A 14,920-nucleotide genomic window follows, 5' to 3' on the forward strand; every position below is an offset into this window, starting at 1 on the left:
CCATTTGATTGGAAAATACATTAAATTTGTCATCGATAAATATAAATTAGATCATGAATAAATAAATATCTTTGATAAATATAAAATAAAAGATATAATAAATATTTATACATAAAGAATACGAAATAAATATTTAAACTAAAAATTAAATATGTTACTAATTTATAAAAGTTAACCATAACAATTTGATACACGTATCAAAAATGAAATTACAATGACTATTATCATTTTATTCAATTATAAGTTGAAAGATTTTAAAATTTTAATTTTAAATAGATCTTTCACTAATTATGTAATATAACTATCAATTATAATTTATAATTCTTACTTTTTTAATTAAATATATTATATAATTTATATTTTATTAACACTTAAATATATATCGATATTTATAACAAATCCGTGCTTATAGTTATTAAAAAAAGAATACTTCTCACCTATCTAAAAAAAGTACATGTTAAATTAATAAGTTTTTTTTATAAAATATTAAACCATACCTACTTTAAAATTATTATAAAAAATATCATGTTAAAAATATCTCCAAAAATAATTATATAACTTTTGTAAACTCATGAAACTTTTGTTAGTTTTACTTTATGCATGTGGTCAAAGTCAAAGCTGTTATGAAACAGTGTACTATGAAAAAGACATGCAAGTCTCATTCAATTGAACTATCAAAATCTCATGATTATCTTTTTGTTCTTAACTATAACAAACTCACGATAAACAAATGATCCTTAACTATGTTATATACACATACAAACTCAACAAAGAAAAAAACACAAACATGGGTGAAATTTGGGGTCTTATTGGTTCAAAGCTTGCAAGCATTTTGTTCATATGGGCTATGATTCAAAGATATTGTCCTCATCAAATCCATGCACTCATAGAAAAACTCTCACAAAAATTAGCCAACTTTGTCTACCCTTATGTTGAGGTTAAATTCTTTGAGTACATTGGTGATTACTATAGAACCAATGAAGCTTTTACTTTCATTGAACACTACTTACAATCCAAACCAACCAACCAAGCAAAGAAACTCCGAGGCGAATCTGTGAGAAAGTCTTTAGTTCTGAAAATGGACGAAAGACAAGAGTTTCATGATGAGTTTGAAGGGATTCACGTTGTTTGGAGTTTAAGAAACCTTGTTCAAAAAACAAATTCGGTTTCATTCTATCCAGCTGATGACAAAAGGTATTACCTTCTAACCTTTCATCGCGGAAACCGCGAATTCGTGGTGAGAACTTACCTTAACCATGTTCTTGAACAAGGTAAGGACATTGGTTTGAGTAAGAGACAGAGAAAGCTTTACACAAATTGCACTGGTGATTCTGATAAGAGAGGTAAATGGAGTCATGTGATTTTCGAACATCCTTCGTCTTTCAAAACGATTGCGATGGATGGTAAGAAAAAGAAAGAGATTGTGGATGATCTTGTTACATTTAGTAAAGGTAAGGACTATTATGCAAGAATTGGTAAGCCTTGGAAGAGAGGCTATTTGCTATATGGTCCTCCAGGAACTGGAAAATCATCATTAGTTGCTGCTATTGCTAACTTTTTGAAGTATGATATATATGATATTGAGTTAACTAATGTGAAAACAAATGCTGAGCTGAGGAAGCTTTTGATCGGAATCACGAGTAAGTCTGTTGTTGTTATCGAAGATATCGATTGTTCCCTCGATCTAACCGGTCAGAGGAAGACAGATTCGGAGAATGGAAATGGAAAAGATGAAAAGAATGAGAAAAATGAGATGAATAATGAAGTTGTTGCTGCTTCTATGATTCAACTAAAAGAGGAAGCAAATAAGAATAAAACGAGTCAGGTAACACTTTCTGGATTGTTGAATTTCATTGATGGGATTTGGTCTGCTAGTACTGGTGAGAGATTGATTATCTTCACTACTAACTGTGTGGAGAAACTGGATAAAGCGTTGATTCGTCGAGGACGAATGGATATGCATATTGAGTTATCTTATTGTTGTTTTGATGGATTCAGAATGTTGGCTATGAATTATATGAGTATTGAAACACATCCTTTGTTCGAGACGGTTCGATGTTTGTTGGAAGAGACTAATATCACACCTGCTGATGTTGCTGAAAACTTGATGCCTAAGGTAGCTAATGAAGATGTTGAAACATCATTGAAGAGGTTGATTCAAGCACTTAGAAGCTCTAAGGAAGAAGCGAAGAAGAAGGGCGAGAAAGAAGAAAGCACTGGTGAAGAGGATTCTGCAGAAGACAAGAAAAGCTTCCCTGAGGAAGAGATTGATAATGGAAAGTCCTAAGCAAGATTGTTGGTTAATTTACATTAGTATAGTTAGATTAATATTAAGGTTAATTCGAAATAATGTTATGGTTGTGCTGAATTACAAACTCAAAATTTGTAGTTTTGGCATAGGTTGAATGTTTAGTACTATTAAGAAGATGGTTGTTATGTTAATTATGAATATTTTTAGTTTGTATTGCAATACTATTTGCAACTTATTTAATAAAGTGTTGTTTATAAAACTTTGTAACGTGAGCTTTTATCTTTTGTCCATATGCATATTGGTGTTTACATGAGAATAAATAAATGACACATAAAGTATAGCATAGGGATAAAACTCAGGTTTGATTGAGTTTTCAACTTTTCTAAGGACCAACGCAAAATAGAAAGGATGTACCATAAAGAAGTCATGATCATAGTCTTAACTTTGCTTCATTTTGTTATATGAGTGTAGAACAATGACATATGAGTCACATTTACCAACAAGTGGACAAAGGCTCGAGCTTAAAAAAAACAGAACAAGTGTATTTTAGATTTCAATTGAGTCGAGCCATAGTACACGGAAATTCTACAAGGATACAAAATATTAAAATTCATAATCAGTTGTTTATGTTTTTTTTACATTTATTTATGAGTTTTCTTTGAGTTGTTATTTCTAATTGTTATTACAAATTAGTACCCATTAATCAAAATAGAAATTGGCTTCTACTTTCTCATTAAGATAACAAATAAATTAACTTTCTTTGATACACACGTAGATACTACGCATGATGATGAGTAAACATTGAAAATTCTAATATCCTGATTGAGAGATATCAAATTCTCACTCTTTGTTGAAGAAGTTGAGTTTTGAGAAGATAGAAGAAGAACACCAAGATCGACACCTCTTTTTATATTTACATCATTTTTGAAAGATTTTAAAAACTCTAATCTCAAAATCATGGAAAGAGAAACGAATGTCTTATCAAAGAAAACATTCGTAAAGAGGGATAACGAGGGATAACTCATTTGACATGCTTGATGCATACCCTCTTATTTTCGTCAAAAACAAGCATTCCCCATTTGGACGAAGGTCCACCTTAGTAAAAGCGCGATCTAAACCGGTCTCACAAATAAAAGCAAAGGAGGCATCCAATGCCTCCCAGTCTATCGATGAGCCATGCCCTTATGCTTTACAGATTATGGTGGGAGGAATCTTCATTATAAAGGATACTGTCAATATAGAAAAGGTGAATGTGAATAAATAACACAATACACATTTAAGGGTGAGGATTCAACACCTATTTTAGCATGTCAATGACAAAGGGGTGAAGATTCAACACCTATTTTAGCATGTCAATGACAAAGGTTTGAATATCGTATTCCCAAAAAAAACTACTACCCAAAAATCCTAATAAAGAAAACATAAGTGGAAATAAAAGGAAAACACATACCTTACCTTAAAGAGATAAGGTTGATCACAAACGAACTTCTACAATTCAAAGAAAAATCAGGGTAAAAAAACTCACAAGAAAAAGGGAAGTTGATTATACCGAAGAGGAATGACTTATACAACTCACAAATGACGAAAATGGGAGAAATAATACTTTAGGAACTCTTTACATGCGTCCCAGGCACATAGGACCATACAATCCACTATATTGATAGGCTCAAATCACACCATCAATGATCATGTCCTCCTCACGAATTAATCAAGACACTAAAGAATCCTAAGATGGAAAAGATACCATTATTGACTAGTGTAGGGACACACATGAGAAACTCCCTTCAAAACGCACTCATTACTAAAAATACATTTGATGTGTATGTTTCCAATAATAGTGACGTCCCATCAAGACTCTTCACTTGTTCCTGCCAACAACCGGCCTAAGAGCATACACGACAAATCCTCACCTTGCAAAATAGAGACAAGGGCTTGAGGGACAAGTGTTATAGCTCGTTTGAAAATCCATAACGAACGGCCGAAGGGCGACATCTCTTATGCACGGTTAATGTTATCTTTGTGTGAGAGAGTAGCGGAAATGACTTGAAATTAATTATTGCAAATGTGGTACTGACACATCATCAAGTGCATTGTCATATTATTAAAATTTAACCTTAAATCAAAAGAGGAACTAAAATCCAAAAAAAAAAACTTTTAGATGAAAACCCAAATTTTAAAATGGAAAAATCAAATCTAAAAAAAGTAAATAAAAAAAACCTAAATTGCAATAAAATTAATAAAATAAAAACCTCATTAGCCTAAAGAGTCAGACGACAGTAGCAAATATGCAGCCTCAATAGAATGTGTCAAATAGAGTAAATTGTAACGTCCATAGTATCCCACCAATTAACTTCAATCAAAAAGCTTCAGCAAAACCTGCTTTTCCCAACAGATGTAAGCAGAGAAATAAACTATTGACCAAAAAAACACATAAATTACAACTTTTAGTAAATTTATAGGCATATTAAGAAAGCATGAACATGTCGCATCTAAAGCATTTTAAGCAATTGCCTGTTTTAAAATAATATTACTATTATAATTGCTAGGTGAACGTTAAAAAAAATGAAAAAAAAAAAAAGCATATTAGTTATATGATCGTAATTTAATGACTAGTTTAGGTGAAAGATTAAAATATAGAGAATATGATATTTATTTTCTGACTTGAATTAACTGAGAGATGATAATATATATACATCGGACGGAACAATGTATATTTGCTTATATTGGATAATATAAATTATTAAATCAAACACATAAATAATTTTTAATAATAACAACAATAAAAAATCAAACTCACGTGTTTTCCGAGCAAGTCATATATTTATTTTATTACACAAAAATCTAATAGATTGAATGAAGACTATAAACCAGTGATAATCTGAATGTAGATATTATCCAATCTAATTATGATTTAAATTTAAATCAATATAGTAAAATGATTAATTAATGTCCTAAACCTCATAGTAAACAGAAAGTCGTCGTTTTTTTAATATACTTTTAGACGCCGCCGGCTTCATGAAACGTAAATGCAATTTCTTTGTATATTTATGGATTATTATTATCGGATAAGATTGACCCCACCACTCTATTTAACAGTAATTTTCTCCCTAATTACCTTCTTAGACATGCATTCTTCTACAAAGTGACTCAAGTTTGGCATTTTGAAATCTGAATATATATCAACCACGTCAATAATTTTATAATTTTGATCGACTTCCATTCCACTGTAGGCTAACTCATTGCAATTTTTTGACATTATAGAAGAATCTTTTTTCTCATCATCACTTGAGATTTTGAGAAATACTTCTAAAATTCTCCATCTTGACTCAAAAACTGATAGTGATGTCAATTTAACCATCAATCAACTAGTCGTTATCTTCAAAGTTGGAATCATTATTCAACGAACTTAATCAAATTTAAACAAGTCTTGAATTCGGATCTTGACACTTGTGAGAAATTTAAGCAAGTGAGAAATTTTTCACTAGAGTGCATTTGAATATTATAGGATTTCTTCTTTAGAGCAACACCTTTGATAGAGACACACCACATTTTCACCCAAAACCTTAAGGTGATAGGTGGATGGATTCTCTCATTTATAAATGGTCAAGTCTCCACATTTTCAATCAATGTGGGACTATTACAACATTACCTACACTTGCTACATTCTCAACACTTCCCCTCAAGTGTGAGTCCACAATGCTTCTCCTCAAATGGAAGCTCTTCTTACTTCCACAAGCTCTTGTACCGCGTTAAACGTTTCTTACTCATCATCCTTGTGGCGCCGTTGACACTCTTTAAATGAACACTTCTTACTCACCACCCTTGTTGTACCGTTGACTTTCGATACGAGTAAGTTTGTCCCTTTCTCGAACCAAAGGCTCGTGATACCATGAGAAGGAGCATCAACATTAGGCTAAGAGCAACACACAAGTGAGAGAGCCACCACATATCCATCTAAAATCTTAAGGTGATAGATGTGTGGATTCTCCCACTTATAAATTCTCAAATCTCCATATTTATAATCAATGTGGGACTCCAAGTCACACTTGATTATTATTCTTAACACACCTCCTCAAGTGTGAGTCCACAATGCTCCCCCTCAAGTGAAAACTCTTATGTTCACATACACTTTTATCGACGTTGACACCTCTTCCTGGACATTTCGATACACATCTTCTTGGGCATTTCGATTTCAACGAGACACCTCTTCTTGGGCACTTTGTTATCAATGGAACACCTCTTCCTAGGCATTTCGATACAAGTAAGTTGGTCCATTTATTCAAACCAAAGGCTCATAATACCATTTGTTGGGTCATGAGAAGGATCATCAACATTAGGCTAAGAGCAACACACAAGTAAGAGAGACACCACATATTCACCTAAAATCTTAAGATGATAGGTGTGTGGGTTCTCCCACATATAAATGCTCAAGTCTCCACATTTATAACAAATGTGAGACTCCAACTCACACTTGACTTATTATTCATAACACTCTCTCTTAAGTGTGAGTTCATAATACTCCCCCTCGAGTTGAAACTTTTTATCTGCATACACTTATATCGTCGTTGACACCTCTTCCTATGCATTTTGATACACCTCTTCCTGGGAATTTTGATTTCAACGGAACCCTTCTTCCTTAGCATTTTGATTTCAAAGAGGCACCTCTTCCTGGACATTTCAATACAAGTAAGTTGGTCCCTTTATTCAAACCAAAGGCCCGTGAAGCCATTTGTTGGGACATGAAGAGAAGAATCAACATTGGACTAAGAGTAACACACAAGTGAGAGATACACCACATATTCACCCAAAACCTTAAGGTTTTGGATGAATATATGGTGTGCCTCTCACAAAGGTGTTGCTCTAAAAAAAGAAGAAGTCTCACAATGTTCAATACTCCTTAGTGAAAAAAAAAACCCAACACATGGTATCAGAGCCTTTGGTTCGAATAAAGGGGCCGATTTACTTGTATCGAAATGCCTCAGAAGAGGTGTCGAGTTTAAATTGAAATATACATGAAGAGGTGTATCAAAATGCTCATGACCCAACAAAATGGTATCATGATTCTTTGGTTCTAATAAAGGGTCCGACTTACTTGTATTGAAATGCCCAAGAAGAGGTGTATCGAAATACCAAAGAAGAGGTGTCAACAGCGGCACAAGTGTATGTGGACAAATATTTTCCATTTGAGAGAGAGTATTATGGACTCATACTTGAGGGGGAGTGTTAAGAATAATAAGTCAAGTGTGATTTAAAGTCCCACATTACTTATAAATATGGAGACTTGAGCATTTATAAGTTGGAGAATTTGCACACCTACCACCTTAAGGTTTTAGGTAAATATGTGGTGTCTCTCTCACTTTTGTATTTCTCTTGACCCAATGTTGATACTCTTCCTCGTGACATAACAACTGGTATCGGAGCTAAGATTATGATCAAGGGAGGAAGGAAGAGTAACAATTATTCTGATCAAGGGAGGAAGAAGACAAAAAGATTGAAGAGTAATAATTTTAGAAATGGGACTAATCATTATAATTATAATGATCGTTTTTAAGATGAAGTTGAAGACAAAGTGAAGATATGTGAGACTTTTATGAATGGAGGATTTGTTGGGTCATATAGTATATTCATCCAAGTCCCACATCAAGTAGTTAAAAGAAAATAGAATTGGAGTACTAATATAAACAAATGGCATACGTGGCATTAGGCAACTTGCTAACTATGTATTTATTTTCACACATTGCTTCAGTTTTTTATTTACTCCCCGTGAAATCTAGGGCTCACAAATACATTGCGCTTTTTCGTTATCTTCTTCTTCTGTTCGCGTATATGTTCATCTTCTTCTTTTCCCTGGTACGGATTTGCTTTGAAGCTAACATGGTTGGAAGTAACACAGTTGGAAGCAGCAACACACCTTCCGTTGGATTTTTATCTTTACCCGGGTGTGGATGTATCGTGCAATGAATATGTGGGTTACCAACACTGTTCAAAACTGTAATAGGAAATTCTGGAGATATCATAATGTATGGGTAAGAAAGTTAATGTTGCACATCATAAAATCTAGTCTGTGATATTTGTGTGTAAATGTTGTTTGTGTTTGCATAATGGGAATAGATGTGACCTGTTTGTGTGGGATGATGAAATTTGACACGGTATGAATGCGAATACTAATATTCCAGCAAGTTGCAAAAACTGTGAGATGGCAAATGTGAAGTTAGAAATCACAGCAAAGAAGTTAGAAAAAGCAAAGATGGAGATTGATGTTCAGAAGAAGAAATATTTCAATTTGAAGATGGGACTTTTGATCTTGTGGTTTATATTTGCAATGTTGTACAAGTTTATGTAATTTTCATCTTGTTGTAATTTGTTGTAGCTCGGTGTATTATGAAGTTTATGCAGAAAATGAATTATTGCATTTTAAAGATTATGCAGACAATGTAAAAAGCCTTTGTATTAATGAAATGTTTCATTTTGTCGTCATTCTATAATTGTGGTAAAAAGTAATGAGATTAATAGTTCATAATATGATTATAAAATGACACAAAAAGTATGCATTAGTCATTACAAAATGGCACAAAAAGTTATTACAAAATGACATAAGTGATTACAAAAGTCATTACATAAAACTACTTATTTGATTTCTTCTTTGGAGATTTCTTTGTTATCTTCTTTGCATTTTGAGATCCACTACCTTCTTGTATCAGAATACCTCATTCATCTTCTGTGATATATATATACATATATATATATATATATATATATATATATATATATATATATATATATATATATATATATATATATATATATATATATATATATATATATATAACCGACATGAAAGACAATAAATTAGGGTATGTCTCAATTATCAAGAGAGACTATTAAATCTCAATCATTGTCCAAGTAATAGAATCTGGAATTTTAGAAAAATAAGTTTTTTATACTTTTTCAGTTTTTGGGAATCTTATGTTTATTCATCAGGAACAAGCGTATATATTGAGATCATTTGGTAAATACGAAAATTCAAAATTTGAATTGTTGAAATGAGGCAACCATAAGGATTGTTATAGAGAACAGAAGAATGTATGCTCACATATTAGAGATCAAATAATTTGGAGATCATTAAGATGTTTGACTCTGATCTTTTTGGATGTATATATATAATGGACATTCTAACTCAAGAAATGACTATAAGTATTTATGCCACTGGGTTGCATATAGTAAAAGGTTTTGAAAGATAATTCGAGCTATATTGTGACATGAGTCACTTATAAAATATTTCAACAACTGTTTTATAAAGTTTATTGACTTATAAGTTTTTGTTGTTGAAGGATATAACATATAGATAGAAATTTTATGTTAGCTGACTTACTAATAAAAACATGACATATAAGGTATTTCATATGATTGTTGTCACTAAGGATGTCCTAGATTAGTGGGAGTCACTCCTTCTTAATGTTTTATAATATTATTTGGATAAATAAATTCTTGTACAAACCTGTATCACAATCAATGAATCAGTTAAAGGATCACAAATGTTATATTGTACAAATCACTTGTTGGTAATCCCCTAAAACCTATGGAGAATTTCAATCAATCTTGATGAACAAGATTGTTATCACCCACACAATAGCAATGAAAAAAGAATAACAATGGAGAAAGAAAAAGTGTAAATAATGATGAAGGAGAATAGTAATATAATTCTGCAGAGTTTCTCTCTGCCCACAAATTGTGGAAAACTTCTTATTCACTTTGCAACTGCAAAATACTGTGAATACAATGTTATGAATACTATATTTACTTCATTACAAGAATAAGGGTTACTCCCTCTATTTATAGATTTAGTTTAACTTGGACCTCAAGCCAAAGCCCAAAACTATAAAAGCCAAAAATAGCTAACACTACTAAAATAGGTATAAGTCGAAATCATGTGTGAGGCAACATGCTTTGACACTTCAACACACTAACACAACTTAACATACTAGGTGGTTCGACACTTCCTTGTTCTGTCGAGCAACCTGCTTCGACACAAGGAATTACAATTCAACACACCATCTAATTCATTGTGTCTAAGCTATCTACATTCATCATAGCTCTTAGTCTTCTGAACATTTCACATGCATTCCCTTCGTCATGATGCCTGCAATCTGATTCTCAATTCTGCAGTGTTCCACATTCATCTTCCCATCTGCTACCTGCTCTCAAAGATAATGGAACCTCATCTCGATGTGCTTGCTTCGACCATGTGCTATAGGATTCTTCGCCAAATTGATAGCTGACATGTTGTCGATCTTCATGGTAATTGCTCCATGACTCTTCGTTGTTATCTCTTCGACCAGATTCACCATACATATTGTTTGACATGCACAAAGAGAAACAACTATGTATTATGCTTCTCACGATGATAATGCCATTACTGGATCTTTTCTCGAACTCCAAGAAACTGGTGCACCACCTAGCATTAACACATAGCCCGCTGTGGATTTTCGATCTCCAGCATCACTACACCAACTTGAGTCGGTGTATCCCACTAATTTGCATTCTTTTCCTTCATCAGCTGCAGGAAACAAAATTTCATAGTCGATAGTTCCTTTCAGATACCTTAGTATCCTCTTCCCCGCTGCTAGATGTGATATCTTCGACTTCTGCATGAACCTACTCACCATACCTACATTGTATGCTAAGTCAGGCCTTGTGTGACAAAGGTATCGAAGTGACCCAATAAGTCTTATGTATTGGGTTGGGTTGACATCATCTTCATCTGAATCTTTCGATAGTTGTAATCTGGGCTCAGCTGGAGTCGAAGTTGGGTTGCAATCTTGCATCTCAAATCTCTTGAGAATTTTGCCTGCATACCTTCTTTGATACATCATCAAACCTCTACCACTCTTGTAGAATTCGATGCCAAGGAAGTATGAAATGTCACCCAGATCTGACATTTCAAATTTCTTGTTGAGATCACCATTGAAGTCTTCGATCTTCTTCTTGCAGCTACCTGTTATCAACAAGTCATCGACATAGAGACATAGTATAAGCAATTCATTCTTGCTTCTTCTTACATATACTCCATGTTCACTTGTGCACTTCACAAATTCCTTCTCCCTTAGAAAGCCATCTATCTTCTTGTTCCAAGCTCTTGGAGCTTGTCTAAGTCTGTGTAGGGCTTTATGCAGCCTGTACACTTTTCTTTCTTTGCCATGTTTCATAAACCCAGCTGGTTGTGCATCATAAACTTCTTCTTCTAAGGGGCCATTAAGGAATTGATATTTCATATCCATCTGACACATATGCCAGTTGTTCATGTTTGCTAGACCAACAACCAAACTGATTGTTTCGGTCCTAGCAACAAGTGCAAAAACTTCATCGAAGTCGGTTACTTCTTTTTGAAGAAATCCTTTCGCCACAAGTCTCGCCTTGTGTCGAGTCACTTCTCCTCTGGGATTCAACTTCACTTTGTATACCCACTTCACATTGATTGCCTTCTTGTCTTGGGGAAATTTGACAAGTGATTAAGTAGTGTTGACTTTGATTGACTTCAGTTCTTTGTCCATTGCTTTCATCCACTTCGAATCTTTCAATGCCTTAGTTGCATTGACAAGTTCGACATCTGCATAGAAAGCATAATGTACCAGCTCACCTTCTTCATTGACCATATCATCTGATTTAATTACACATTCTTGCAACCTTGCAGGCATGTGTCTTGTTCTTTGAGGTCTGCTTATGCTTGCTTCACCTCTGACTTCTTCCTATCAAACTTCTCTTTCGACTTCACTAGCTGGTTCATCACAAAATATTCTCACTGAATCTTTCTTGAGATTCTCAGTCCAATCCCACTCCTTAAGCTCATCTATGATCACGTCCTTGCTGATCACCACTTGCTTATTCACTGGGTCAAACAACTTGTATCCTCCAGTCGAATGATATCCTATCAGGATCATCTGATTCGACTTGTCATCAAGTTTTCTTCTCAATTGATCTGGCACATGTCTATGTGTTATAGATCCAAACTCCCTCAAATGACTCAAGTTAGGCTAGACACCAGACTAACATTCTTCTGGCGTGATTCCTTCTTGCTCCTTCGTTGGACATCTGTTCGAGATATATGTCGTAGTCGACACAACTACTCCCCATAATTCTTTGGGTAGATGCTTGCCTTTCAACATACTTCTAACCATATTCATAATGGTTATATTCTTCCTCTCTATGACTCCATTCTGTTGTGGAGTGTAGGGTGGCACCACCTCATGCACAATCACTTCTTTCATACATAATGCATCAAAGTCTTTCGACACATATTCTCCACCACCATCAGTTCTCAAAATCTTGATCTTTCGACTACTCTGTCTTTCGACCATAGATTTAAACTTGGAAAATACCTCGACCACTTCACTTTTCTTTTGGATCAGGTAAGATCGCAGTTTTCGAATGAAATCATCTATGACTGTAACAAAGTATTTGTTAACTCCAACCGAATCCACCTGGAGAGGACCACATACATTAGAGTATATGACTTTAAGAATTTCCTTCGACCTGCTTCCTGCATCCTTACTGAAGTTGTTCTTATGATGCTTTGCCTGCATACATTCTTCACACACAGGAATGTCGATTTTTGGTAATCCTGAAACCATATTTCTTCTTTTCAAATCTCTGATGTCTTTGAAATTGAGATAGCCAAGTCTGTAATGCAATATCCATTCATCTTTGTTGGTTGTTGTTGCAAGGCACTTATGCTCCATTACATTTAGTTCAATCTTGAAGGTTCTATTATGAGACATTGGAGCCTTCAAGATCAACCTTCCATTTAAGTCGAGAACTCTCATCATCTTGTCTTCGATCGACACCTTGTAGTTCTTTTCGACTAACTGCTCTATGCTGAGAAAATTACTCTTCATGCCTGGTATGTACAACACATTTGAAATTACTAACCTCTTTCCATCTTTCCTCATAATCAGAACATCACCAACACCTTCAGCTGCTAGAGTGTTGTCATTTGCAAATTTCACCAGGTTCTTCATTGAGGGTTTTATGTTGACAAACCAATCTTTTCTTCCAAACATGTGTGATGAGCATCCTGAATCCAAGTGTCACTGGTCCTTAAATCTCTCTTCATCTCTTGTTATAACCATCGGCAACGTCTCTTCTTCTTCTTCATGTTTCTCCAGCTTTGCATAAGTTTCTTGATTCTTCTGGTTTTCTGGATAATCACTCATACTTCTGACAATTGTAACACTAAATGTGACTCTTGTCTGGCTTTTGAACACCACATTTTCCTCTACCTGCAACACCACCCATTTGGTTGCCTTGGTTCCAGGATTTTCTCTGATTCGACCAGTTTCCTTCTTGTTGAATTCGATCAGTCGAATTGTTGTAACCTCCTCTGCCTTTGTTGCCATTCTAACTTCCTTTGCCTTTTCAACCCAATCAACCACTGAGTAGGAAAATAAATCCTGTTCTGCTGAGGAGATCAACCATTCTGATAGAGGGAAAGTAAACACCTCCACTGACGATTTTTTCGGGGAAAAGGTAAAGTACCGGGTATCAAACCACTGACTTACCGAGTCTTCCAAAAGGAAAGCGACCATGCTGAGAAAACAGACAAATCCGCTGGCAACTGCGCTGGGGAGAGTGACAACAACTCTGCTCGCGACTGCAATGGGGATATCAATAACAGCTCTACTGTGCCAAGGAGACAAATAAAGTCTGGGCATAGCGACCCACTAGAGAAAGTGGCAAGGCACCAAGGAATGCAAACCATCAACCGCCGAATCTTCCCCAAGGAAAGCATCCATGCTGGGGAAAACTGCTGTTGGAGAACACTGACTCTTCAACAACACTCTGCTTGGGGAGCAACCCCACCAACAACTCGACTTGCAATTATGCTAGCAACTCACTTGGGGAGAAATACGGGATACGGGGATATCAACCCACTAACCACAACCATTCTGAACGCCTGAGCAATCAAGCCGGGGAGAGACTACTGCTGGAGAACAGACTGAGTCTTCAATACACCACTCTGCTTCGGGGAGTCAAAATCCACAGAAGCTCTGCTTAGGGAACAACCCCAACAACCAAATCTCTACTTGGGGAACAACCCCAACAACCAAATCTGGAGAAGAAGGATACAAACCAAACCAGGAGTATGAACAAATGTCTTACCTGTTGGAAACCATGCCACCCTTGGGAGAGCACTGAGAAATTCCTCGAGTATCCTTTTATCATTGTGAATGTTCACTGTTTAAAACAATAATCTTTGAAAAATTTTGTTTTTTAAAACAATGATATTTTTATCAATTAAAACATGCAAAACATTTGTTGAATTGAAACAAATAAGAGTGCAAATAATTGGATAAAAGCTCAAATTGATTTGATGGAATGGTAGTCTGCAAATGGCAAGACTCCATAGATCTGTACAAATTTGAAATCAGTGATATATATTGGAAGAGGGCTACATTGAACATAATGATCCTTTCTCTACCAATTTGAATCTCGATGTATTCGAAGCTTCAGTTGACGACGAATCGAGAATCCTCTGACGAAAAGACGGCTGGTGAAACAGAAAGTCTTGTCAGGACGCAGTTACTTGCCTGATCCCTAATTTTTGCCTAGATTGCCCCAGGGTGAGGTACTCAATCTATCGGGATGCAAATATGCTTTTTTATCAAGTCTCTA

The 14,920-nt window shown here is 34.9% G+C and overlaps 1 protein-coding gene across 1 annotated transcript; it reads left to right on the top strand.

The window, feature by feature from the left end:
* The first annotated feature begins 781 nt into the window (after window positions 1–781).
* On the top strand, window positions 782–2,417 carry LOC127096686 (AAA-ATPase At3g28580). The gene has a single exon (XM_051035239.1). It carries the CDS (start codon window positions 788–790, stop codon window positions 2,285–2,287), a length of 1,500 nt encoding a protein of 499 aa, XP_050891196.1. The 5' UTR covers window positions 782–787; the 3' UTR covers window positions 2,288–2,417.
* Window positions 2,418–14,920: the final 12,503 nt, after the last annotated feature.

This window comes from Lathyrus oleraceus, chromosome 6, assembly GCF_024323335.1.
Source record: "Lathyrus oleraceus cultivar Zhongwan6 chromosome 6, CAAS_Psat_ZW6_1.0, whole genome shotgun sequence".
NCBI lineage: Eukaryota > Viridiplantae > Streptophyta > Magnoliopsida > Fabales > Fabaceae > Lathyrus > Lathyrus oleraceus.